At 45.1% G+C, this 25807-nt stretch overlaps 3 protein-coding genes across 4 annotated transcripts; 2 read left to right on the plus strand and 1 right to left on the minus strand.

Annotated features, from left to right (window-relative positions):
- The first annotated feature begins 11258 nt into the window (after positions 1-11258).
- On the plus strand, positions 11259-16463 carry TNNC2 (troponin C2, fast skeletal type). Its single transcript, XM_044664115.1, has 6 exons — positions 11259-11350; positions 13845-13896; positions 14025-14168; positions 14256-14370; positions 14725-14861; positions 16195-16463. Exons 1-6 carry the CDS (start codon positions 11348-11350, stop codon positions 16224-16226), a joined length of 483 nt encoding a protein of 160 aa, XP_044520050.1. The 5' UTR covers positions 11259-11347; the 3' UTR covers positions 16227-16463.
- Positions 16464-16936: 473 nt separating this feature from the next.
- LOC123237288 (regulator of G-protein signaling 9-binding protein-like) lies at positions 16937-21226 on the plus strand. Its single transcript, XM_044664116.1, has 3 exons — positions 16937-17337; positions 17735-18271; positions 20972-21226. The coding sequence occupies exons 1-2, from the start codon at positions 17139-17141 to the stop codon at positions 18220-18222; spliced, it is 687 nt and encodes a 228-aa protein (XP_044520051.1). The 5' UTR covers positions 16937-17138; the 3' UTR covers positions 18223-18271; positions 20972-21226.
- UBE2C (ubiquitin conjugating enzyme E2 C) lies at positions 18761-22009 on the minus strand. 2 transcript variants are annotated; one of them, XM_044664117.1, is made up of 6 exons: positions 21906-22009; positions 21514-21541; positions 20970-21056; positions 20251-20455; positions 19758-19817; positions 18761-19045 (listed from the first exon to the last, which is right to left on the minus strand). In XM_044664117.1, exons 1-6 carry the CDS (start codon positions 22007-22009, stop codon positions 18987-18989), a joined length of 543 nt encoding a protein of 180 aa, XP_044520052.1. In that variant the 3' UTR covers positions 18761-18986. The 2 variants fall into 2 exon arrangements, with proteins under 2 accessions (XP_044520052.1, XP_044520053.1); XM_044664118.1 differs by lacking the exon at positions 20970-21056.
- Between the last annotated feature and the right edge of the window lie 3798 nt (positions 22010-25807).

Here is a 25807-nt window from a genome sequence, read left to right on the forward strand (position 1 = left end):
TTCCTTCCTTCCTTCCTTCCTTCCTTCCTTCCTTCCTTCCTTCCTTCCTTCCTTCCTTCCTTCCTTCCTTCCTTCCTTCCTTCCTTCCTTCCTTCTTTCCTTCCTTCCTAACAAGAGGGAGTCCAGATACCCACCCATTTACCATCAATACTCACCCCCAATACATTGCTTGCTTGCTTCCTTCCTTCCTTTCTTTCTCTCTTCCTGTGTATAGATAGTCTCATCAAATGTAGTTGTTTTGATTTTGCTTTGCTCATGGTAAGTACTTATAATAATGTTTTCGTATTGTCTGACTTTATTCCTGTTGTATATATTTTTATATATCTTTACATTGTCTCCCATTAGAATGTTACTTCGTTGTGATCAGGGCTTATTGTTTCATGTTCTCTTTGTCCCTAGCACCTAGCATAGTTCCTGGCACTGGTAAGTGCTTTAATAAATACCTGTTAATTGAGTGATTGCTTAACAAGTCAACATTTATTTAGCTGCTCACCATGTCCCAGACACTGTTCTAAGCTCTGAGAATACAGAGCAAGGTAAAAGACACAGCAAGGAATATTATATTCTAAAGTATTATTTATATTCTAAAGGAAGAAGACAACACAAAACGATTAGATAGGGAACTATGTACAGAAGAGGTAGAAGTCAATCTGAGAGGGACCTAAGGAGAGCAGAGAAGGTCTGCAGAAGCCGGCTGTAAGCTGGGTTTGGAAGGAAGTTGGAAGGAACCAAAGAACCAGGCCTGGGGGGCATCTGGTACCAAGTAAGGGAAACAGCATCTTGTTCAGTGAACTGCACGTAGGCTCATCTTGCTGGAACTTACGTAAGTAGTAGAGAGTGAAGAGGGAGAAGACTAGAAAGATAGGAAGGGACCCCACTCTGAAGAGTTTTGAATGTCAAGCAGAGAGACTTATATTTGATTCTGGAGCTCCTTGAATGAGGGAGCAGGATGTAATATGGTCAGAGCTGAGCCTTCAAAAAGTTACCTTCTGGACTGAGTGCATGACAGATCGGAACAGAGAGAGGCTTGAGGCAGGATGACTCATCTGAAGGCAATGACTCTGAAAGAGAGCCTGACTGAAGACTTTGTCCAACTCTGCCTCACTTAACTCCAATTTATTCTTGAGTCAAAAGACATCAACAGTGACGCCATTTTGGTCCTCTTTCAGTATGAAGGACAATGGTCATCCAACCAGCAATTGTCTCTCTCTGCCTCAAGTCTCTTCCATTGCCTTAATCATCTCCATAGCCTCTAAAGTGATTTCTGACTATGTCAACTCCATATCTTCCTACATGAAAAACTCCAGTTATTCCCATTTACTCCAAGGATCATCTATAAACTTCTCTATGTGACATTTAAAACTCTTTACAACCTTTCCACTTTTCAGGTTTATACATTAGGCATCTAGGTGGCACAAAAGACAGACCATTGGACTTGGATTCAGGAAAACCCGAGTTTGAATCCAGTCTCACATACTTACGAGCTTTGTGATCCTAGAAAAGTCACTTAAAAAACCAAAACCTTAGGGGGCAGCTGGGTAGCTCAGTGGATTGAGAGCCAGGCCTAGAGATGGGAGGTCCTGGGTTCAAATCTGACCTCAGACACTTCCCAGCTGTGTGACCCTGGGCAAGTCACTTGACCCCCATTGCCTATCCTTACCATTCTTCCACCTAGGAGCCAATACACAGTATTGACTCCAAGATGGAAGGTAAGGATACAAAAACTGAAACCAAAACCTTCCTGTACCTCAGTTTTTTAATCTGTCAAGTGATAATGATAATAATAGCACTTACCTTCTATTATTGTTGTAAAGCTCAAATGATTAACATATGTCAAGTGCTTTGCATACTTTAAAGCCTGTGTTACTGCTAGCTATAATTATTACTTCCCACCTCTTTGTGATATTTATTAATGTATTTTATTAGGCGACCAATAGGGTTCAGTGACTTGTCCAGAATTACACAGCTGGTAAACGTTTGAGGCCAGATTTTTTTTACTTCCTTTTACTTTCCTTTTTCTTTTTCAATTATACAAGGAAAATATTTTTTACAATTGTTTTCTGGCATTTTATAAGTCAGATTCTTTTCCTCCCTCTCCCCATCCTCCCTAAGGAGGTAAATGGTCTGTTATAGATTATACTTTATATTACAGATTCATTTACATATAGATTATACCATATGTTATACTTTCATGCAAGGCATATTTTCCTATTCCCCATGTCATGACAGAAGACACAAATCATAATACAATTAAAAAACTCATGGAAAAGATAGAGTGAAAGATGGCAAGCTTTGATCTGAAATCAGACTCTTATTAATTCCTTCTTTGGCTTTGGATTGCATTTTTTGTCATGAGTCTTTTGGGATTATTTTGGGACCTTGTTTTGCTGATAATAGTTCCTTCATAGTTGGTCGTTGTGTAATATTTCTGTTACTGTATACATTGTTCTTGTTTCTGCTTGATTCACTTTGCATTAATTCATATAAGTCTAAGTTTGGGTTTATCTGAACTCTTTGTGTTTGTCATTTCTTATGATGTAATATTATTTCCTTACAACTAGGTACCACAATTTATTAATCCATTCCTTAATTGATGCACACACCTCAGTTTCAAATTCTTTGCCACTACAAAAAGAGCTACTGGAGGGTAGTTGGGTGGCTTAAGATTCAAGCTTGGAAGTGGGAGCTCCTGGGTTCAAATCTGACCTCAGACACTTCCCAGCTATGTGACCCTGGACACTTAACTCCCTTTGCCTAGCCCTTACTGCTCTTCTGCCTTGGAATTAATATACCAAACTGATTCTAAGACAGAAGGGAAGAGTAAAAAACAAACAAACAAAAAAAAAAACAAAAAAAAAACCTTTTTTAAGAGCTGCTAAAAATATTTTTGTACAAATAATTCCTTTCTCCCTATCTCTGATCTTTTTGGGCTATAGTCCCTTTAGTGGTATTGCTGGATCAAAGGGCGTGCATAGTTGGGCAGCAAAATTAGGCTAAGAATTAACAGCTCAGGCAATCTCCATGATGAGGGAGCAAGCTTTATTGAGAGAGTGAGGAAGGTGGTAGAATGGCCCTGGTGATGGAAAGGCTTGAAAGTGGAAAGGCTCTGAGAGATTTTCAGAAATATTTTTTAAATCACTCTGGGGCATTTTGTTTCATTTGGAGAACAATCAGTCTTTTGTAAGCTAATACATTTGTATAAATATTGAATCTAGAGGTGGAGAAATTTATTTGCAAAAAAAAAAGTATTGTTGCTTATATTTTCATCCATAGGACTAAATCCCTAATAGCATTTGATCCTCCTAAAGGAATCAGAATGAGGAGATTTTCCCCTGTTGTTATATGTGACATTATTATAACTGTGTCTCTCCTCTTCCTTTCATAGCAAATTCCTATCATCAAGATAAGTAATAGGGACTTATGAAAAAGAACACTATCCACATCCAGAGAAAGAACTCTGGGAACAGAAACACAGAAGAAAAACAACTGCTTGATCACATGGGTCGATGGGGATATGATTGGGGATTTAGACTCTAAACAATCACCCTAGTGCAATTATCAATATCATAGAAATAGGTCTTGGTCAGTGATACGTGTAAAACCCAGTAGAATTGCACTTTGTCTATGAAGGAGGAGCTTAAGGGGCTTAATAAATTCTGGTTCCTTTCTCTGCCTAACAGACTTATTATTATTTTTTAAAACTCTTACCTTTTATCTTAGTATCATCTCTATCGCAGAAGAGTGGTAAGGACAAGGCAATCGAGGTTAACTGACTTGCCCAGGGTCATACAACCAGGAAGCATCTGAACCCAGATCCTCCTTACTTCAGGCCTGGTGCTCTTTCCATTAGGCTACCTAGCTTTCTCCCTAACAGAAGAGTTTTGTGAACTTTAAAGATGTCCCCAAAGTCTTAAAATTGTACTAAGACTTTTGGGATACCATATACTAGAAAAATTCAAGTAATCATGAAATTGATTCCCATTTGGGAGAGTCTTCCTGGAGACTGGGGGATAGACTAAATGACCTCTTTGGGGAGTTTTTCTTTTTTCTTTTCCTTTCTTGTAGGGAAGCTGATAAAAGCCTAATTTGCCTAGGTAGGAGGAGCAGGGACCACCTGGCCCTAGTGACGTGATCACCTCTGCATTCTCTTGGATTAGGTGGGGTGGACACTGTCCTAGGAACTAATTCTGGAAGGAGGTGTCTCTGGAGTGTCACATAACCATGGAGCTGGCAGGGGCCTTAGTCCTGATTCCTTTTACAGGAGAGGAAAGCCTGGGTTGGCCAAGATTCTTTGCAGTCCGTTCTGTACCCTCCACACACATGGCTGCCAGCATTCTTTCATAAGGCAGCTGACAGTGGAAAGAGCTCAGGCCTGAGAGACAAGAGGCCAGAGAAGGACCTTATGTTCCTGCTCTAACATAGACTCCCTTTGCGATCCTGGACAAATTATTTCCTCCCTCTAGGCCCTATGTTCTCCTCTATTAAATGGGTTCACCCAGTGAAACCAAAGACAGGAGGAAAAGAACCAGATGTTCAAAAATAGTTATAGGCCAAATACACAGGGGTGTATGAGTGTTCAAGGAGGACTAACTCTTCTAATGGGAGGGCTCAAAGAGCTCTTTTCAAATAAGGAAAAACATGTATTAAATGCTTATTCTGTGGTCAGGCATAAAGTGCCAGAAACATTTTCTATGATATCAAAGAACTAGAAACCAATGGGACACCCATTGATTGGGGGATAGCTGAATAAATTTTTAAAAATATTTTTTATTCATTTCATTAAATGTTTCCCAATTACATTAACATTTTTTAATATATTTTTTTAAAATTATGAATCCCAAATTGTCTCCCTCCTTCCCTCTCCTTTCCCTATCCCTTGAGAAGGCAAGCAAATATGATATTGATTGAAATGTGAAGCTGTACAAAACATATTTCCATATTTAGCTGAATAAATAGGGGTTCACAAATATAACAGGATATTGTTATAGTATATATAAATATATGTATATATAAAGAATTCAGAGAAACATGGGAAGACTTGCATGAAGTGAGCCTGAGTGAATTGTTGTTTGTCCTTGAAGACGACCAATGATGTCACAGTGATATTTTGACTTAAACTTGAATTGGATTTAAGTGAGATGCACAAATTTGTCAGCCTCACTCTTTCTTCCAGAGTTATTGAAGTCCAGTGGCAAGACAAAAGTAAGGATGACTGGTGATGGCCTGGGACGCAGTCCATGACTGTGGTTTCTTCAATGTCTGATCAAGTTCTCAGTCTTCATGGCCTTTGGAATAAATTTTTTCATCTACCCATTCTACTGGGAGATATCTTCACACGCTTTGGGTAGACATCTCCCTAACTCATTGATGGGTTTGTGGCCCATCAGGTATCCTCAACTTGGGTTAGCTCATTAGCTGAGATGGTTTATTGGGTGTGACTACTGAGTATGCTACAACTTCTTGAAGCCACAGGTGAGAGTTGAGTGCCAGGTGGACACCAAAGTTCAATGAGCAGCCCTGAAAAGAGCTCTGTGAGCCCTCCTCCTTGAACACTCATACACCCCTGAGTGAAATAAGGAGAAGCAAGAGAACCATTTATTTACTTTGTAAGTTGAGAGGGAAAAACCAAGGGGGAGGGGGGAGAGGGACAAACCAAGCAGGGGAGAGGGATGGGGAGTATCAAAAGGGAGGGAAATAGAGGGAGGAGGGAATTTAATAGACCTTAAAGAAAAATAAGAGGGGAATAAGAAGGGAGGTAGTGGGAAGGAAAGTAAAATAAGGGTGGGCAATAGGGGGACTGATCAAAAGGAAAACACTGGTATAGACAGAAATAGTGAAAGAAGAAATGACAGGATTAAAAGAGGAAATCAAAATGCTGGGAAATACACAGGTGGTAATCATAACTCTGAATGTGAATGGAATGAACTCACCCATAAAATGTAGTGGATAGTAGAGTGGATTAGAAACCAAAATCCTTCCATTTGTTGTCTACAAGAAACACCCATGAGGCAGATAGATACACACGGGGTAAAGGTAAGAGGCTGGAGCAAAATTTATTGGGCTTCAACTGAGAAAAAGAAGACAGGAATCACAATCATGATATCTGACAAAACCAAAGTAAAAATAGATCTGATTAAAAGAGATAGGGAAGGTAATTACATCTTGATAAAAGGCAGTATAGAAAATGAAGAAATATTAGTATTCAAAATGTATGCACCAAATGGTATAGCATCCAGATTTTTAAAGGAGAAACTATTGGAGCTTAAGGAGGAAATAAATAGTAAAACTATACTAGGGGGCAGCTGGGTAGCTCAGTGGAGTGAGAGTCAGGCCTAGAGACAGGAGGTCCTAGGTTCAAACCCAGCCTTAGCCACTTCCCAGCTGTGTGACCCTGGGCAAGTCACTTGACCCCCATTGCCCACCCTTACCACTCTTCCATCTATGAGACAATACACCGAAATTAAGGGTTCATAAAAAAAAAAACTATACTAGTGGGAGACCTGAACCTTCCTCTATCCGCTCTAGATAAATCAAACCAAATAATAAATAAGAAAGAGGTAAGGGATGTGAATGAAATCTTAGAAAAATTAGAGTAAATAGATACATGGAGAAAAATAAATAGGGACAAAAAGGAATACACCTTCTTTTTAGCAGCACATGGTACATTCACAAAGATTAACCATGTACTAGGGCAGTGATGGGCAAACTATGGCCTGTGGGCCAGATTTGTGTGTGTGTGGCCCTGAAATGTTCTATCCTTCAAGTTCGACATTATTCCTAATCTGATGAATACAATGAGTAGGATGCAATACAATGAAACTTTGAAAGAGTTGCCTTAGAAACAGACTGACAGATGAGCATTTCCTTTCCTTTGGCCCCTCTTTAAAAAGTTTTCCTATCACTGTACTAGGGCATAAAAACATTGCAAACATGCAAAAAAGCAGAAATAATAAATACAACCTTTTCAGATTATAATGCAATAAAAAATATTAATTAGTAAGAGTACATGGAGAGGGGGCAGGTGGGTAGCTCAGTGGAGTGAGAGTCAGGCCTAGAGATGGGAGGTCCTAGGTTCAAATCTGACCTCAGACACTTCCCAGCTGTGTGACCCTGGGCAAGTCACTTGACCCCCATTGCCTAGCCCTTACCACTCTTCTGCCTTGGAGCCAATACACAGTATTGACTCCAAGATGGAAGGTAAGGGTTTTTGTTTTTTTTTTTAAAGTAAAGACCGATGATAATCATGAATCCCATTGTTTCAAATAAAAGACATTTTTAAAAAAAGAGTACATGGAGAGGCAAATAAAAAAATTAATTGGAAGTTAAATAATATGATTCTCCAAAATTGGTTGGTTAAAGAATAAATCATAGAAACAATTAATAATTAAATTGAAGAGAATGACAATGAGGAGACATCATATCAAAATCTATGGAATGTAGCCAAAGCAGTCCTTGGGGAAATTCATATCCCTGAGTGCATTTATCAATAAATCAGGGAGGGAACAGGTCAATGAATTGGGCACGCAAGTTAAAAAACTAGAAAGAGAACAAATTAAAAATCCCCAGATAAAAACTAAATTGGAAATCCTAAAAATCAAAGGAGAAATTAATAAAATTGAAAGTAAGAGAACTATAAGAAGCTGGTACTTGGAAAAAAACAAATAAAATAGATAAAGTACTAGTTAATCTAATAAAAAAAAAGGAAAGAAGAAAGTCAAATTAACAGTATCAAAGATGAAAAGGGTGACCTTACCTCTAATTAAGAGGAAATTAAAGTAATTACTTACTTTGTAAAAGAAAGCATCTTTTGGAATCCGGAAGATTCCTCCATCTGGGATTCAAGCTGGCCTCAAACACTTCTAGCTGTGTGACTCTGGGCAAGTCACTTAACCCTATTTGCCTCAGTTTCTTCATTTCTAAAATGATTCAGAGAAGGAAATGGCAAACCACTCTAATATCTTTGCCAAGAAAACCCTGAATGGGGTAATGAAGTTGGACATAACTGAAAAATAACTGAACAACAAAAGGCTTCACAATATTGTAGAAGGCATCTATAACCCCAAAAAGATTAAGAAACCCTTCTTTATACCAATATGGAACTTGCCCTGTGTCACTAGGGAGAGGAGTAGTTGAGGGGAAGTGTTAGCTAAGATTTTGTAGGCTGAGTGCTTTCTCTCTCTCTCTTTCTTTCTCTCTCTCTCTCTCTCTCTCTCTCTCTCTCTCTCTCTCTCTCTCTCTCTCTCTCTCTTTGTAGTTATGTTTTAATTTTTATGAGTTACATGTAGAAGCAATTTTTTACAATTGTTTTCTGACATTTTGTGATCCAAATTCTCTCCCTCCTCTCCCCTCTCCCCAGATGGTAAATAATCTGAGATAACTTATACTAGTGCTGATTGGCAACACAGACTTCCATGTTTCTCATGTCAGGACAGAAGACACATATTGTGCATACAAGAGAAAGCTCAGGAAGGAAAGAAAATGAAAAAAGAGATGCTTTCATTTGCACTCTGACTCTGCCAGCTTGAGGGCCCTCTTCTGGTCAGTGGGAAGACCTGCACCTTTTAAGATGCTCTCCTAAGGGGGGGGGGGGGGAGGGGGGGGCGCTAATGAGACTGATGGGAAGCCATGGCTGTTGAATCAGGAAAAGCCCCACCTAGTGGACAATCCAGTCATATCACACACAACATGTGATAACTCGGAGTGTGTGTCTGTGTCTCTGTCTGTGTGTGTTCTGTAGGCAAAAAGAAGGCAACATGGGAGCTGACTTAGGCTTACACTACTGAAATACTCCTAGTGTTATTTAAAGTACATTTAAAAGGCACTCAAAGTCCACTGGTACCATGATATCTATTTATTTTAAATTCTTACCTTCCATCTTAGAATCAAAACTATGTGTTGGTTCCAAGGCAGAAGAGTGCTAAGGGATAGTTTATGGGGATTAATTACTTGCTCAGGGTCACACAGCTAAGAAGTATCTAAGACCAGATTTGAACTCAGGACCTCCTGTCTTCAGATCTGGCTCTCTAGCCACTGAGCCACCCAGCTGCCCCCCACATTATTTTTTAATGGGAATATTCTGTGACTTTAGGCAAGACCCTTCATTACTAGGGCAGCATGGGACAGTACCTTTGGAATGATGGATTTGGAGTCAGGAACGCTTGAGTTTGAATCCTACCCTTAATACTTCCTTGCCTTATGACCATGGACAAGTCATTTAACCTCCATTAGTTTTAGTTTTTTCATCTGTAAAAAAATGAGATCATTGTATCCATAGCACCTATGTCGCAGGGGAAAATATTTATCAAGAGTTGTAGATATGGAAGCTAGGTGGCTCACTTAGAGATGGGAGGCTCTAGATTTGAATCTGGCTTCAGATACTTCCTAGCTGTGTGACCCTGGACAAGTCACTTCACCCCCATTGCCTGGCCCTTACCAATCTTCTGCCTTGGAACCAATACAGAGTATTGAGATTAAGTCAGAAGATAAGGTTTTAAAAAAAAGTCATAGGTATGATTACTTATCTCTGAGTTTCAGTTTCTTTTCATCTGTAAAATAAAAAAGATAACACTCATAGTACCTACATCATTGGGCTGTTGTGAAAAACAAATAATATAATGAATGAAAACATTATTTATCAAAATTAAAACATGCAAATATTGAATTATTAAAATAAAAATTATAAAAGCAACACCTATGTCTATCTTTACCAATGTACATCATCATCATCTTATTATTATTAGTTATTAGTGTGTTTTTTTTGTGAGCATCCTGCAGGGGTGGAACACCTTAGCTTGCCCTTTGTTCTCCCCAGTGGCACAACTGAGCATTGGGTACTGGGCTAAGCATACAGTAGGTATCTAAGAAATACTTAGGGTATGAGTAAATGAAGACTGGACTTGGAGTTAACAGAGCTGGGATCTAGTTCTAACTTGTCATGGGACCTTGGTGAAGTTACTCCTTCTCTGGGCCTGTTTCCTCCTCTGTAAAATGGGGATAATATATTCTTATGCTACCTACCTCACATGGCTAATGCGAGGAAGGCACATTATAAGCCAGAGAATGCTATAAGAATACAAGTTGTATCCCAGGACCCTTGCCCCTGTCCTTATGGGTAGTCTAAAGATCTTTTCTGGGCTTTGGCTTCCCCAAGGTGTGAATGGTTCCAAACGGGAACTTGCCCAGGCCCCTTCCCTCTGCCCCAGCCTGGCCGATGCCTTATTTAGTCTGGCTTGACTGCTGGTGCTTTTCTTGGGAATGTCTATATATAGGGGAAGAAGCCAGTGCCATTTGCTGCTGTCCATCCTGACCTCTCCTTGGCATCTGAATCCCCTGCCCCCTCCTTCTCCCACCTCCCCATGTCCCTGCTCAGCTGCTTTATGGGGCCCTCTTCATTCTTCTCTCCATCTGTCTTGATCCCCGATGGATTGGGGTTTGGGGTGGGCTGGCTGTGTCACCCAATGCTAGAAGCCTGCTATTTTCTAGTCTCATGGCGGCTGGTGTGTGTGTGTGTGTTTGTGTGTATAAGCATGAAGCTGTCAGAGCTGCTCTCTGGCTCTTAGACTTTTGTCACCCCCTTAGCTCAATGTGTGATCTGGGAGAAGAGAGGATCTCCCTTTTTGGGGGTAGTTTTCTCCACTGTAAAATGAAGAGGGTGGGGCCAAATAATCTCAAAAATCCCTCCCAGCTCTGACATTCCTCGTTCTGCTCTCTCTGGTGCTCTCCATTCTGAAGTTCTGAAGGTTCCTTTTATCTCGGTCATTCTCTGATTTTAATCTCATTCCCCCACTCACCCCTAACAACTATTAGACATTAGTAGTGTCTGAAGAACCCAACAATATGCTTCCACTGAGGCAAAAGAGAGGGATCCCTTGCTTCTTGTGCCCCCTTCCTTCTCTGTCCCACTCCAGCTTCGCTCTTTGGGGCAAAGTTCTTTTTATCACTGCTAGCCATAGTCAAATCCTTCTCACAACTTGTTTTGCCCCAACTTGGGACAGGTCAGGGGTCCAGTGTGAAGGCTCCCTGAGTGGGAGGAGGGGTGGGGCCTCCCCAAAAGGGTCTTGGAACATCAAGGCAGGCACCTGCTTGAAGGTTTAAGTTTACCCAGGGCGCCTTGGCTAAATTAGGTAATAGGATCAGACTTGGGGAGGGGCAGGTGTCACTGAGCTCTGGGAGCTAATTGGATTGGGGAAAGCTGGGGTACAAGGGTATCCAATCCCATGGAGCAGGGGGAGGGAGGAAAAGCAGAAGCCCCTACAAATATTGGGGACTGAGGTGGTGGGGAGCCTTTGGGTGTGGAGCGGAGAGGAGTTGGGACTGACTGCAGCGGGGGACAGAGTGATCAGTCACCATGGTAAGTGGGGCCTCCATATCCCCCAGCCTAAGATCTTCACCTTCCACCAGAAAGTCTGAGGGGAGAACTGAGCCTCATCCTTCTTTCTCTCCCTGGACTTTGGGGAAAACATGTCTTCAAAAGAGGTCAGGAAGCCCAGGCAGCCACAGGCTACTGGTCCAGATGACAGGTCAGGCAGGGCAGATTTAGTACACTGAGAATCCCCTAGCCATCTTCCCAAACCCAAGTCACTTAAGTTCTTCTCAACTGTCAAGTGAGGAGACTGTTCTTCTAAGGCTCTTTCTAGCTCTAAGCCTCATGGATTGAGGAACATGTTAGGAACATGGCTATCTGGGGAGAAGGGGCAATTTCCCCAAAGTGTCCCCAATTCTCACCTGCCCTTCTCAACATAGAAGCAGTGTGCTGGAATTGGAGCTGAGGGACTTGGGTTCATCTTCCAGCTTTGGCATCTAAAATGCAAGTGACCATGATCACTTTTCACCTGTAAAACGGGGCACTGGAAAGTAGGACTCTCAGTTTCCTTCCCTTTCTAAGTCCATGATTCTCTTTCTGGGATTTTTCTTGGAATGAGAGATTAGAGTCATCTTGGTCTTCTTTTACCATGGAGGAGAGAGGCTCCTGGGGTTTTAGGACCTGGAGCATCTGCCCTCTTTTGCCTTTTGGGGGCACCAGGCGGCATGAGGTCTCAGCCCCAGTTTTCTACTTCTCTGGCTTTGACTGTTTTTGTTCAGGGATTCCAGAGATTTTGGATCTGGGTGGCAATGAGCCTGCCAAGGTGAGGATAGAAGGAGCCACAGCCAGAGGGGCAACCCTGGTCCTTGGGCAGGGGCTCTAGGATATGAAAGGGCAGAGCTTATGATAGAGGTGGAAGAACTTCAGATTTGGATGAAAGGACCTGGGATCAAATTTTTGCACAGCTTGTTTCTACTGGGACCCAGTTTCCTCCTAATCTATAATATGGGGGGCTAAGGTGTTGAACTCTGTTGGTCCTTAAGGTTTTATTTAGCCCCAAATTCTACAGGCCTTTAAAAGAGGACTCATTCTTTAGTGTATCATGCCTCCACCCCCACCCCTTCCCTCCTTGTCCTCCTCCCCCTTCTTTGAGGAGTAACTGGAGCCTGGGCCCAGCTGTTCTTACAGCCTTGGCCTAAGAATAGCCAAGTCCTCTGGCCTAGGGTAGGACGTGGTGGGGGGAGGGGAGTTGGGAAGGGTGGACGAAAGGGTCCTATGATTCCTCATGCTCTGGAGGGTGGAGATTCTGGGTATAGGACTAAGGTTAGACTTCTCAAATTCCTTTAACAGACAATAGCAATAAATGAATAAATTCCTGGAGCTAGAAAGGACTTTGGAGATCTAGTCCAATTCTTTCATTTTTACAGATGAAAAAACTGAGGCCCCATATTAAGTCAATGTCAAAACTGGAACTCACACTCAAGTCTCTAGACTCCAATTCCAGGACTTTCCCCACTAAACTAAAATGCCTCTCGGAGCCTCACAAAAGCCCTGGCAGGAACATGGGATTATCCCCATTTGGCAGAGGTGTTAACTGGGATCCCTTGAGGTTAATTGAGGTTAATCGTTTTAACTAATTAGACCCCATTAAGGCAGGATGGGATAGTGGATATGTACTGAAGTCAGAAGTCCCGGGTTCAAATGTCAGCTCTCCCACAATATTTCCTTATGATTTTGGGCAAATCACGTAATCTCTCAGTTTCCTCTTCTATAAAATAAGGGGGTTAGGATTCCATGATCATGAGGACCCTTTCAACTCTAATATTGTCATGTTTTTTAATAGTCAGCAGCTGAGATCTCCCAGTTTTAATCTTTACTCCCTCAGCCTGCCTCAGCTTAATGGATGAGGAAGTGGTCGGGATGAGAACACCAGTTAGTTCTCTCTGTTCTGCTGTGTTAAAGAACAGGGCTAGGAGTATGGCTTGCCTGGGCCCCATGAGGAGAAGGCTGTATGTGCCCTTCTGAACAGACGAATCCTTTGGAGTCCTAGGATGGCATTAGTATTGGGTGGGGACAGAGTGGTGGTTGTGGTGAATTTTTATATAAATTCCTCACAACCGTGAACTAAAGACATGGCAGGACAAAATGTCAGATGCTGCCAAGCTGGGGAAGACTTTGAGTATAGGCCCAGAGAGACAGTACATCTGTTGTCCAAGGACTGGTTGACCTACTAAGTAAGCAGAAATGTTATCATCAAAAGACTGGTCACCGGAAGGGGATTCTGGGGGCCACAGAAACTCATAGGGTCATAGAAAGGACCTTGGAGACCATTTCATCCAATACCCTCCTTTTACTGATAGGGAAATAGGGAGCCAGAAAAGTGAGCAAGCCCAAGTGAGCAGTAAAATAGGGACCTAGACCTGGGTTCAACAGTGGGATTAGCTCTTGGCTCTCCCCACCTTTTTTGGGAATCCCTGTTTCCCTTTCTTCTTCCCTTTCTCCTCCCCGAGCATTGGTACCTGACTTCCTTTGCATCTTGCAGACGGACCAGCAGGCAGAAGCCCGGTCCTTCCTCAGCGAGGAAATGATTGCTGGTGAGTGTGTGTCCTGGCGGGTGGGCAGTGGAAGGGACTATTTTTGCCTGGGGAGTAAACTTAAGGCTGTGACAACCCTGAGGATGGCATATCCTCCTTGTTTATTACTCTGCTACTCCTCCCCTCAGAGTTCAAGGCTGCCTTCGACATGTTTGATGCTGATGGTGGTGGTGACATCAGCACCAAGGAACTGGGCACAGTAATGCGGATGTTGGGCCAGACACCCACCAAAGAGGAGTTGGATGCCATCATAGAAGAGGTGGATGAAGATGGTGAGCTGGGGCTCTCCTGTGAGTGAATTGTGAGCACTGGGTGACTGCATCTTTGCAGGGCTCTGATGCTCACTCTCCCCAATCTAGGCAGTGGCACCATCGACTTTGAGGAGTTCTTGGTCATGATGGTGCGCCAGATGAAAGAGGATGCGAAAGGGAAGAGTGAAGAGGAGCTGGCCGAGTGTTTCCGTATCTTTGACAGGTCAGGCGTGGTGCCCATTGGGCCAGGATTCCCTGGGAAGGTATTTGTGGAGATGCCCAGAGTTTAGGCTTGGCTCCAGTGGGGCTGCCTGGGGAAGGTATATGTGTATACATGGGGGATTGTGGGGGGCTGGAAGAGAAGGGGCTGGAAAGGAAGTAGAGTGACTGTGGCTGGGCTGAAGTGGGCTGAGTAGTCTTGGGTCCCAGGTCTTGGAGGATGTGAACCAAATGATCTTTAAGGGTTCTTTGAGCACCCAATCCTTTGGTTTCCTGCAATATGTGTGTGGGCAGTTCCCATGTCCCAGCTTCTCGAGGGGCTACCTGAATGGGCACCTGATTTCCTTCCCCTATAAAGGAATGCTGATGGTTATATTGATGCTGAAGAATTAGTGGAGATCTTCCGGGCTTCAGGAGAACACGTGACAGATGAAGAGATTGAGTCCTTAATGAAAGATGGAGACAAGAACAATGATGGCCGAATTGACTTTGATGGTGAGGGCATGGTTACTTCCCTTCTCTGGGGAAGCAGCTGGACAAGACAGGGTTAGGGTGGGAGAATATAGGGGAAGAGAGGAATGGGGGAAGAGGAATTGAATAGATATCTGAGGACAGACAGGGAATGGGAAGCTCAGAGACTGGAATTCCAATCCTAGCCCTATCTCCCAACTTGCTCTGTGACTTGGGAAAAGTCATTTTCTTTCTCCAGGCTCATTTTTGTTTTTTTGTAAAACGAGAGGAGTTGGAATTAATTTCTTTCTTTTTTTTTTTTTAAACCCTTACCTTCCATCTTGGAGTCAATACTGTGTATTGACTCCAAGGCAGAAGAGTGGTAAGAGTAGGCAGTGGGGGTCAAGTGACTTGCCCAGGGTCACATGGCTGGGAAGTATCTGAGGTAGGACCTCCCATCTCTAGGCCTGGCTTTCAATCCACTGAGCTACCCAGCTGCCCCCTGGACTTAATTTCTAAGGTGCCTTCCAGCTGAGACATATACACACTGACAAACAAATGTTTTCACTGCAAGGAGCTTTCAGTCTAGAAATGGGTCCCAGAGTGATGGAGTGTGAAGGCTACTGGATTTGATAATGTGGGTCTGAGCTGGGCACTGCCACTTACTGTCAGACCTGGCTGGCAGGGGTCGGTCCTGAGGCAAATGAGACAGAGATTGAGTTATGCAGCAAAGCTTTCTTGTGAGAAAGGAAAGGGGGACAGAGGAACAGAGAGCAAGGAGGGGGGAGCCTGCAACCAGTAGATGGCTAAAGGTTCCCACTGGGGTGGAGAAGGAGGCAATCTTTTATAGGGTGGTGGTCTGGGATGAGGTAATCTGGATTGTCTCTGTTGGGCAAAGTTGGGGTACTGGTGTCCAGATGATTGGATAGCCCTAAGCGGGCTGGCTTTGGGGGCCGGGGCTTGAATAGTCCTTAGTACGGTACAGATGGTATAAGTCCAGAACATCAATCCATCATGGATTTGTCAGGTCACAGCATGGGAAGTCACAGTGAAGTGGAACTACTTGCTTTGTTCTGGAGTTCCAGCAGGGGCAAGGGAAGGGGGCGCTAACAGAGGAAAGGGAGTTTTGGTCCCATCATCTATCACTTACTAAGTGCCCTAAGGAGAATCACTCCTCTTTGGGCCTCAGGTTTTCTGTAAGATGAAGGAATTGGACTACTTTGTCTAAGCTCCTTTAGGGATCTAAATTGTATGAATTGATAAACCTGGGCAAGCCAGGTCTGTGTGGGCAGTGCAGTCCGGCTCTGTGGCCTTCCCCTCCACTGTGTTCACACTCTTAACTTCTCTGATTCCTCTCCTCTCTTCTTTATCCTTGCAGAGTTCCTGAAGATGATGGAAGGTGTGCAGTAAGAATCCAGCACTGTTCACAGCCCCTCCATCCTTCACTTCCAAGGGTTCAGCCAGAGATTCAACTGGCTCCTCTCTCCCTGAGACCATCCAGGGCTCCCCAAACTATTCCTCCTCATCTTCCACCCTCTGCTTCCCTGTCCCTCCCTCATGTGATGTTCCCCTTCCACTTCTCCCCTCCTGGTCTATTCCTGATGTGTAAATGTCATTCACCAATAAAGGAAAAAGATTTCACTCAGAGTGGGGCTTGGGGCTCGGGGCTTCTTGATCATCTTCTAGACAGAGAGAACACTGGGTTTATCTAATGACTAAAGGGTTCTGCCCTTTGCTAGGTGTGTGACCCTGGGCGAGTCCCGATCTCTCTCTGCTTCAGTTTGCTCATTGGCAAGGTGAGATCAATAGCACTCAGGGGGCCGTGGGGAGGATAACGCAAAGTCCTTTGCAAATCCTAAAGGCTTTCTTTATAATAGAAATGTTAGCTGTTGCAAGGAGAGCAAGTTGAGGTTTCATGCAAGGAAAACTCCTCCGGGTTGGCGCCATCCCCAAGCTCCGGCTCGGGCATCAGCAAGCCGAAGGGGGCCATCTCTGGAGTTCTCCGAGTCCTCTAGGGAATCACTGATCCCAGAGTTGTTGAAGGGTCTGGACTCCACAGCTAATGTCAGGAGGGTGGGGGCAGCAGGGAGGGGGAAGGGGAGGGAAGCAGGCGAGTCCGACCAGCGGGCGTAGAGGGAACTGGTGGGCCGGCGCTTTGCGGCTGTCCCCGCCTTCTACCCCTCCCCTCCCCCCTCCTCCACCCTCCTGGATGGGTAGGGAAGGGGCTGGCCTCTGGCAAGGGCGGAGGCTGGAAGCGGGAGAGCCTGGGCTTTGCGACTCCTGGCTGAGGCCGAGGCCAAGATCGTCCAGAGTGTGGGAGGCATGCGTGGCGGGGGGCCGGGGGAGAGGGCCCGGGAAGCCCGGGAGGCTGTGGCCGAGTGCAGGGCAGCGTACGAAGCGCTCAACAGGTTCACCGCGAGCTACAGGCAGTTGGTGCTGGGAGTGGGCAGCTCGGCGGACGGGAGGAGGCTGCGCCGGGCTCTGGAGGAGAGCGGTCGCAGGGGCTTCGAGCTGAGTCTAGGTGAGCGGACCGGGCGCGGGGGCTGATGGAAGGGGTAGGAGGGGGCGAGGCGCGGAGCGGGGAGAGGGTAGCGGGGCTTCTGAGCCTCCGAATGGGAACGGCGCGGCGTTTGGAACAGACACGGAGTTCGAATCCGGACTGCTGCCTGTTGCCCGGCTTCCCCTTCTGTAAAAGGAGAGTGGACCACACGGCCTTCGTAGGATGCCTGGCCACACCTGCTGGTCCTTCTGGTCGTAGGACCCTAGCGGTTCTTACAGCCTAGGAAACCGAGGCCATTTGTTAAGTTCTCCCCGTGGCCACAGAACAACGCACCCCCCCCCCCCTGCCCTCCCCTTCCCTGACTGTTGCTGCCCCTGCTGTTTGCCTTCTCTCCCCCTCTCTCCCCGTCCCCAACCAGGCCTTCGGAACCAGCTTTTGGCCGAGCTCACAGAACCGGGAACTAGGCAGGAGGAAGAGGTGAAGATGGAGCTGGAGCGGATCTGGGTGCTATGTCTGTCTGCCCTGGAGATTTTCCTGCAGGATCTGGGTCGGGCCCATGACCTCAGCCAGCTCTTCCCCATGCCATCTCCAGCCCCAGGGATCCAGTTGGTCAATACTGGGGTCACATCCTTTGGGCCTAAGGGATGGAGCCTGAGAAGGCCCAGTGGGAAGGCCTCTGAAAGAGCTGGGGAGCTGCCTGAGGAGCTGGCCCAGTGGGGGCAACGCCTGGAAGAGATGCTCTTGGAGATGGAGACCAAGGTCAACGTACCAGTGTGGAGTGTTGAGGCCACAGTGGGTGGTCCTGGAGCAGAAGAACCAAGCCCAGAGGGCTCAGCTGGGAGGAGTCCTCAGGGCTGCTGTGCCCAGGCTCCCCCTGGGCTGCAGTGGCATTGTGTAGTGGCATGAAGGAGCCTGGCTCTAGAGAAGGGGCATCTCTCCCCTAACCTCCCAAGAGGTCAGTAGATGTCAATCTTCTATATCAGGGGAACCACTTTCAATTTTTGGCTAATAAGTCACTTTCTTTTCCAGTTCAAATCCCATCCCCATCAGAATGTATGACTAGCAGGGAGGATTAGAAAAGATCTCTTAAGCCCAAGGGCAAGGGCTGAAGTGTAGCTACAAACTTAAAACAGCTGGGAGGCAGGACAATAGTGAGAGAGCATAAAAACCACTCTGTAAAAGACCAGGTTCTTGGTCCATTGATTTAACAATGCTTGCTTTTCCCTTTCCCTTTCCCCATCAGCTGGTCCAGTTCCAGGATTCCTTCTAGTTCAAAACATTCCATGGCCTATGTTCTAATGTCCCATCTAGCTCTGACATTATGAATGTGTTTGCTCCAGTCCAGCCCAGACCCTTGGGAATTGTCTCCTCTAGGACTAGGTTCAATTTACAGCTCACCAATTTCCCATCCTGTCTCTGGAGAACCAAACAACACAAAAACGGCTTTTAAAAAACAAAACAAAATTTATTTATACATTAATGTTGAGGACTGGACTAGAGTTGAACAAAGAAAGAAAAGAAAAACATCAGAAGAAAAGGAAAACAGTCTGTGACAGAGAACTGGACAGAAGAGAGAAGATAGGTCTTCAGGAAGGAAAAGGCTACATACACATAGATACATACATACACACACACACAAGATGAAGGCAAAGGAAGCTGGGCAGTCAGGGTCAGGGCTCTTGGCTGGTCACCTGCTTCATGTAGGTTTCCAGCAGGTACTTTTTAAAGGCTGGGGAGAGAAGAGGATGAGTAAGTAAGCAAACTGGCTTTGGTAGGTTCGAGAAACATGTAATCCAATAGTTTTAGAAATGGAGTAATCTGGCTATGATCTTCTCCAGTTTCTTTCCTGATCCTAGACTGGTCCTTTTCCCTTTTGCCCATTTCTAAGGGAGCTGCCTACAGTAAAGGAGTCATGTCTGTATAGTCTACCTTTGCCCTATGAGCTAACCAGATTAAAGTCCAGGTGTACACACCAAACTCCCTCCCCTAAGGTTCTTCTATTCCATTTCCTTAAGAGGATACACATTTTTGTTAAAAGCTCTCCTTGGATTTTTGTGACAGCTATTCTTAAAATACCAGTGGTAAGCTTAATTATTTTATCTAAATTGCCCAAAGTTCTCAAGGAGAAAGAGTGAAATCTGTTTAGGGCAGGGTTTTTTCACTTTAAATCCTCTAGGGCCATGTTAGCAAAGACATGGCATTCATGCCCCGGCACGCCCGAGGGGGCTGCTGCATCCTGCCTCTACACCTGGGGACAATTTCCACATGCCCTGCCCCTTGTACAGAGGCCCAATGTGAGCTGTCCTCCCTCCACTTTCTGGGGTAATGGTGACGCCTCACAGGCATACTGAAGGTGCAGTCTGGGCAGGAGATCTTTTAAAAGGTTTGCCAACACTGCTGTAGGAGAAAGATTGGGGTTCCTGTTTTAGCAGAGGACCTACCTGTAGGGTTTGTCCAAAGCTCAGCAGCATGTGTGTTCAATGGGCTATCAATATTGGGTTCTGTAGGTGGAGACAACATGTTAGGACAGAAGGACCTGAGAAAGAACTGTTAAGGAAATTGGAGATCTGTGGGAACCAGGTTCAGAAGTGTTAGTAATGGTTAGACTAACTTAGCTTCTCACATTCTATGAGTCACAAGATGATAAAAGAAATTAGGTGGCTCAATAGATAGAGATCCCAGAGGTCCTGGGTTCAAATCTGGCCTCATATACATCCTAGCTGCGTTAACCTGGGCAAGTCACTTAACCCCCATTACCTAACCCAAATCACTCTTCTGCTTTGAGACCAACATACAGTATTGATTTTAAGATGGAAGGTAAAGATTTTGGGGGAAAAGATGGTAGAAGGAAATGATGGGAAGGGTAACCCTAAAACTTCAGAGGAAAGTCCAGGGTGGGGCAGTGGAACATCCCCACAAGCTAGCAGGCATCACCTCCCAGCAGGCTCTGGATAGAGAGTAGGATGGTCCTGACATCATACAGAGCTGACCACTTGTCTTTGAGAATGTCCAAACAGATATTGCCTTGGGTGTCCACATTAGGATGGTAGCAGGGTGTGACAAATTTCACTGTGGGAGCATTATATGGATAGCCGCTGGGGAACTCCAGAGAAAGCTTGTACCTCAGATCTTCATATACCTGGATGAAGAAGCACCCAAGTAAATTAATGAGTGGACTGGAATGAGGGATATTTAAGCCACAGAAGATGTTCTGGTACAGTGGGAAGAACACTGTAAAAGTCCAAAGGCTTAGTTTTAGTTCCTGTTTTTTTCTGGTTCACGGAAAAATCTGAGCTTTAGTTCTTCATCTATAAAATGGGGATAAACATAGCATAAACATAACTATCTGGTTCACAGAATTGAGGAGATGATCAATCAGTTGAGTTAAAGGATGTGAAAGTTTCTGAATTGCAAATTTTATTTTATTTTAATAAATATTTTCCCATGATTCATGTTATCTCCCTCCCCCCTCCCGGAGGGACAAGCAACTGAATTGCTGAATTGCACATTTTAAGAGATCATTCACTATTTTGGGTGGGGGTTTTCTCTATCTCCTCAAGGGGTTCCCCTCACTTAGCCCATCTGTTTATCGGTATATACAAGTCAAAGCAAACTCCATTGTGTCCAATTCATTTTCAATCCTTGATACTCACAGTCCCAGCAGCACCATGGATGGTCCCGACCCATTTGAAGAGATTGTCTGACTCTGGGAAGGCAGAAATTCCTTTATCTCCAGACATCTGCAGAGGAAGAATAATCAGGGTGGGGTTGCTGAACAAGTAGCCTTAGATGATCCCAAGGGTCCCTTCCAGAATCCTGTGCCTCTAAAGGGGAGGGAGAATAGTTGGGCGAAGAGGCAACAGTCCAAGATTTGCTTATAGCTGATCCCAATAAAATACAATCTGACTGATTAGGGTGTTTTTTTGAAGAGTGGGGTGGGGTGGTATAAACAGGCGGAGCTGGGAGATCAGCAACCAGCCCTCCTGGGGAAGGCTACTGATTAAGAGTTGGTGTTATAAAATCCCACATTTTCTCCAGGTGCTCCCCTCTAAAAAATGGGAGTTAAATTCGAGGTCCCTTTTCAGCTGAGAATCTTTCCCTCTATGAGGGAGGAAGAGCTGTGGGTAGGTTTGGGTTGGAGCCAGGGAGATCCGAAGGGGCCTCCTGGCTGCTGGGCTGACCACGGGAGGCACTCACCATTAGGGTCATCAATTCCTGTTGTAATCTGCGGGAAATCCGCAAGGGAGAGGGTTCGGTTACTGAGCATTAAGACTAGAACAAACTTACCCCACTATCCTGCTCTCCCCGCACCCAGTCTGACCTTTGGCTGATGGAGTATTCAACCCTCACCCTAACCTCCAGCTCCAGCCTGCCTTCCTCTTCCCCTCCCTCCATCGGCCTACCCGAGTCTGCCTCCCTCTCCTCTCCCCCCACCTCTCCAGCCTGTTCTCCAATCTGACTCCCCAATCTGCCCTCCCTGCTTCCCCCCCACCCCCCCCACTCTCCAGTATTCTCTCCTCCCTCCCCTACTCCTCATCCTGCCCTCTCTGCCACTCGCTCTTCGCCTTCCAGGCTGAAGGAATTCTCACCTCTTGCCCACGGACCCTCGGGCCGCGCCCGCCCCAGGCTCAGCCCCCTTACGGGAGGCGGCGGCGGCGCTAGCAGCAGCCGGGTCGCGGTTCTGTGAGGCCATCGGGGACAGGAGATAAAGGAAGAGAAAACTCTCTGGCGGTAACTGCGGAGCTCCAGGCCCGCCCGCCCGCGTTTGAATTGTAACCCTCCGGCGGCGTCAGCCAATCGGAGATACGCTTGGGTTTGATCCAGCCAATGAATCACTCCGATATGCCTCGTCACCTAGAAACAGGCAAACCCACCCACCAGAGCGACAGGAATGGTCAGCAGTGGCTCGCTTCCAAGAAGACGATTGGTAGCTGAGACTGTCTACTAACTGATGAACTTGTGGGTGACTGGTGGGTTCTGGAGAAGGCGGATCCTTAAAGGGCTACTGAGAGGTACACGTGGGAAGCTGGCGATTCTAACTAGTCCGGCCAGGAATGCATCGTCGGTTTGGGCTCCTAATTTCCTGCCCCAAAGGGCAGGGTACGGTGTCTAGAAAGACACCTAAGGGGTCATTTAAAACAACGCCCTCCGCTACCCTCGAAAATTATTAATTCTGGAGAGGGCTTTAGCTTTTTCATCATAGGGTGTAGAGTTGGAAGAAGCCTTAGAAATCAACTCAGACTGACTCCTTATGTCTGAGTTGTTTTAAGGTAGGAAGTTGAGAGAGAAAGAAGTGAAGGGGGTGGTAGCAACTGGGAACCTTTGGTCCTTTCTGTCCAGGTGACTACTTTTCTCTCCTCCCTAGTTAGTTCCTATTCTAATTGCCTTTCCCATCTCTCCTCCTTCTCCGTCTAATCACCCAGAATCTTTGAGCATTCCTCCTCCCTCTCCAATGTACCCTTCCATTCAGTGACGCTAACCTCCTAGCTGTTCCCTGAATAAGACACTTCATCTTGGTTCCAGGCATTTTTACAGGCTGCTTCCCATGCCTGGAATCCTCTCTCTCCTCATCTCAGGTCTCATGGCTTCTTTCAAGACCCAGGCTAAAAACTCACCTTCAACAGGAAGTTTTCCCAAGCCCCTTTTTCCCTCCGTGGATCTCATTTGCCCAGTTTATACACGTTGTCTACCCCATTAAATTGTGAAGAGTACACTTCCAACACTTTCCTTTGTCACAGCAGTGGCCCCTAGATTTAAGCTGGAGAGGCCAGCATGACATGATATATAGTGCTAGAATTGGGAGACCAGACGTGGGTTCCGATCCTGATTCAGACACTTACACAAACTATATGGTCCACAGTATGTATATCTCTAAAGCTACCGCCTCAACTGTAAAGTCTCCATCATACTTGCACTACCTCCTAGGTGCTGGAGATGGGCACTGGATAGTGAAGGGGCCGTAACAGAAACAGGATCCTCATACTGAGATTTTGTATTTCTCACCAAGTGGCACTAGTTAACTGTCAACTGCCAGATCTGTGGTTTCAGCATTAGTCAAGCAGGGACTGCAGAATCTGTTATCCATTTTGTATCATCAATCACCTGTACTGGTTCTGTAATGTTCTATCTTGGGCATCATCTTTGTGCCGATTTTATATTATTTACTCATACTGTTCTTTACTTTAGTTCTGAATTGTTAAGACATTTAATTACCCACAGTGGTCATCTACCATACTGTACCCCCCCCCCCTCATGTTCCCATTCCAGAAGGGTAGTGAGATATCTCCCACAGTGACAAATGATGACAGGCAAGACCACAGGGAAACATGGGACATGTGCACTAAGGGGTCTGGCAGTCCAGGGGAATCCTCCCAAACCTGTGCATGCTCCTTATTCCCTTTCTGGTGCCCCCCAAATTCACCTATGACAAGTCAAACCCCAAACCATACCTTCACCTGAATCCTGCCATACCCATTTTCCAGGGTTTTCAGGAAAGGTGGCAACTCCCCTCAAATGGGAGATAACTGGCCCCCTAGTCCCTAAAAAATATGCAAACCCTGATCCACACCTCAGATTGTGACTCCACACCTGGAGCTGCTATTCTATCAGTCCTAGAGCTGCCACACCATTAGCTCCTGGGATAGTAGGCTATCCTACTAGCCCTAGGCTAATCCATCAGTCCCAAGGCTATCTGATTAGCCCCCAGGCTACTCCACCAGCTATTAGGCTATTTCACTACCTTAAACCTCTACAGATAAAATTCTTTTCTTGCTTCAGGAGTTGGAGCCTCCCATTCTTGGAGTCAGATCTTGCTACAGATTTGGGTGTTTCTCCCACAACATAGAGTTATGAGGAAAAGGGTTTTGCAAATCTTAAAAGCACGATGTAAATATGAAGAGATCTTAGAAATCCTTTAAAATTGTAGAATGGGAATTGGAAGAGACCACAGATTGGCTTACAGCTCAACAAAAATACCCTGTTTAGCATCCCTGACAAGTGGTCATTTGAACTCCTCTAGAAGATTTCCAGTTATGAGAAACTCATTTCATAGATGAGAACACTGTATGAAGCCCAGAAGGGAAGTAACTTATCCAAAGTTATAAAGTTACTTAATGGCAGGAAGAAGTGCTGTTTCTCACTTGACCCCCATTGCCCACCCTTACCACTCTTCCACCTAGGAGCTAATACACAAAGTTAAGGGTTTAAAAAAAAAAAAAGTGCTGTTTCTCATGTACCATGGCTAGGCTTTAAGTTTGTATCCATATTCTGCACTTTGGGGTATCTTGTAGAACTACTGAATGTTTATACCTCCAGGGACCTCAGAGATCACCTTACCCAATATCCTCATTATACACATGGGAACACTGATTCAAGAGGGGAAATGGCTTGCCAAATGACACACAAACTATAAATAGAACCTGTTTCTCCTGCTGCTCAAGCCCAGTGATTAAAGTTCATACAGTAAACAAAAATAATTTCTTTTTAGTCAGGTACCCAGAGACTGTGTCCTGTGCCTTCTAGTTGACGGAGTCCTATTCACAGCTTCATCTTTTTTTAAACCCTTACCTTCCAACACAGAACCAATATTGTTCTAAGGCAGAAGAGTAGTAAGGGCTGGGCAACTGGGGTTAAGTAACTTGCCCAAGGTCACACAACTAGAAGTATTTGAGGCCTGAATCCAGGATCTCCCATCTCCAGGCCTAGCTCTCTATCCACTGAGCCATCCAGCTGCTCCCCTCTTCAGAGTTTCTTTAGAGAGGAAGAACCTCATTTTTATGTTGTTTCTAGAACAGCAGAATCACTCCCTTGTTACAATGGAGGGCAATCCACCAGAGATACCCACAATTATTCCAGACTTATTTGACTAACAAGTCCTTGCATCTGGACCTCTTCTCTGTTCTCTATCAGAGGAATTAGGAATCAGTTGTTTGTCAGTGCTCTGGGGAATGGATTTAAAAGGTTTGATGAGGCAAGAAGGCATACCCATTTTCCTTCTAGCCTGTATTCCTATGGGGTGGAAGTGGGAAGAGACAAGGTAGGTCATGTCCTATTGCAGTTTGGTATAGTGCAAAGAGCATGAGATATCTGAGTCAGGACATGAGTCCCAGCTATCATTTTCAAACTGTCTTTCCAGGTCTGTTTCCTCATGGAAACTACCCTTACAGTCCATCTTAGAATCAATACTAAGTACTGGTTCCAAGGCAGAAGAATGGTTAAAGACTAAGCAACAGGGTTTAAGTGACTTCTCTGGGGTCATACAGCTAGGAAATATCCAAGTCTAAATTTGAACCAAGATTCTCCTGACTCCAGGTTTGGCACTTTCTACTGTGCTATCTGGGTGCCCCAAAATACTGCTACTTCTACCACCTACTAGGATATTGGACCAGACACAGCACCTGATTTTTGCATGTCTCAAGTATTAGTCTATCATAATTATCTGTGTATGAATTAAACAAAATATGTTTGAGGAAATGTGTCAGGGATACAAAGA

Source organism: Gracilinanus agilis, chromosome 2 (assembly GCF_016433145.1).
Source record: "Gracilinanus agilis isolate LMUSP501 chromosome 2, AgileGrace, whole genome shotgun sequence".
Lineage (NCBI taxonomy): Eukaryota > Metazoa > Chordata > Mammalia > Didelphimorphia > Didelphidae > Gracilinanus > Gracilinanus agilis.

Coding starts and splice junctions, on each gene's coding strand:
- TNNC2 (XM_044664115.1), top strand. Junction 13,897..14,024: donor CAGCGAGGAAATGATTGCTG/GTGAGTGTGTGT, acceptor TCCTCCCCTCAG/AGTTCAAGGCTGCCTTCGAC. Junction 14,169..14,255: donor AGAAGAGGTGGATGAAGATG/GTGAGCTGGGGC, acceptor TCCCCAATCTAG/GCAGTGGCACCATCGACTTT.
- LOC123237288 (XM_044664116.1), top strand. CDS start 17,139: ATGCGTGGCGGGGGGCCGGGGGAGAGGGCCCGGGAAGCCCGGGAGGCT. Junction 17,338..17,734: donor GGGCTTCGAGCTGAGTCTAG/GTGAGCGGACCG, acceptor GTCCCCAACCAG/GCCTTCGGAACCAGCTTTTG.
- UBE2C (XM_044664117.1), bottom strand. CDS start 22,009: ATGGCCTCACAGAACCGCGACCCGGCTGCTGCTAGCGCCGCCGCCGCC. Junction 21,542..21,905: donor CGAGGGTCCGTGGGCAAGAG/GTGAGAATTCCT, acceptor GATTTCCCGCAG/ATTACAACAGGAATTGATGA. Junction 21,057..21,513: donor AGGAATTGATGACCCTAATG/GTGAGTGCCTCC, acceptor CTTCCTCTGCAG/ATGTCTGGAGATAAAGGAAT.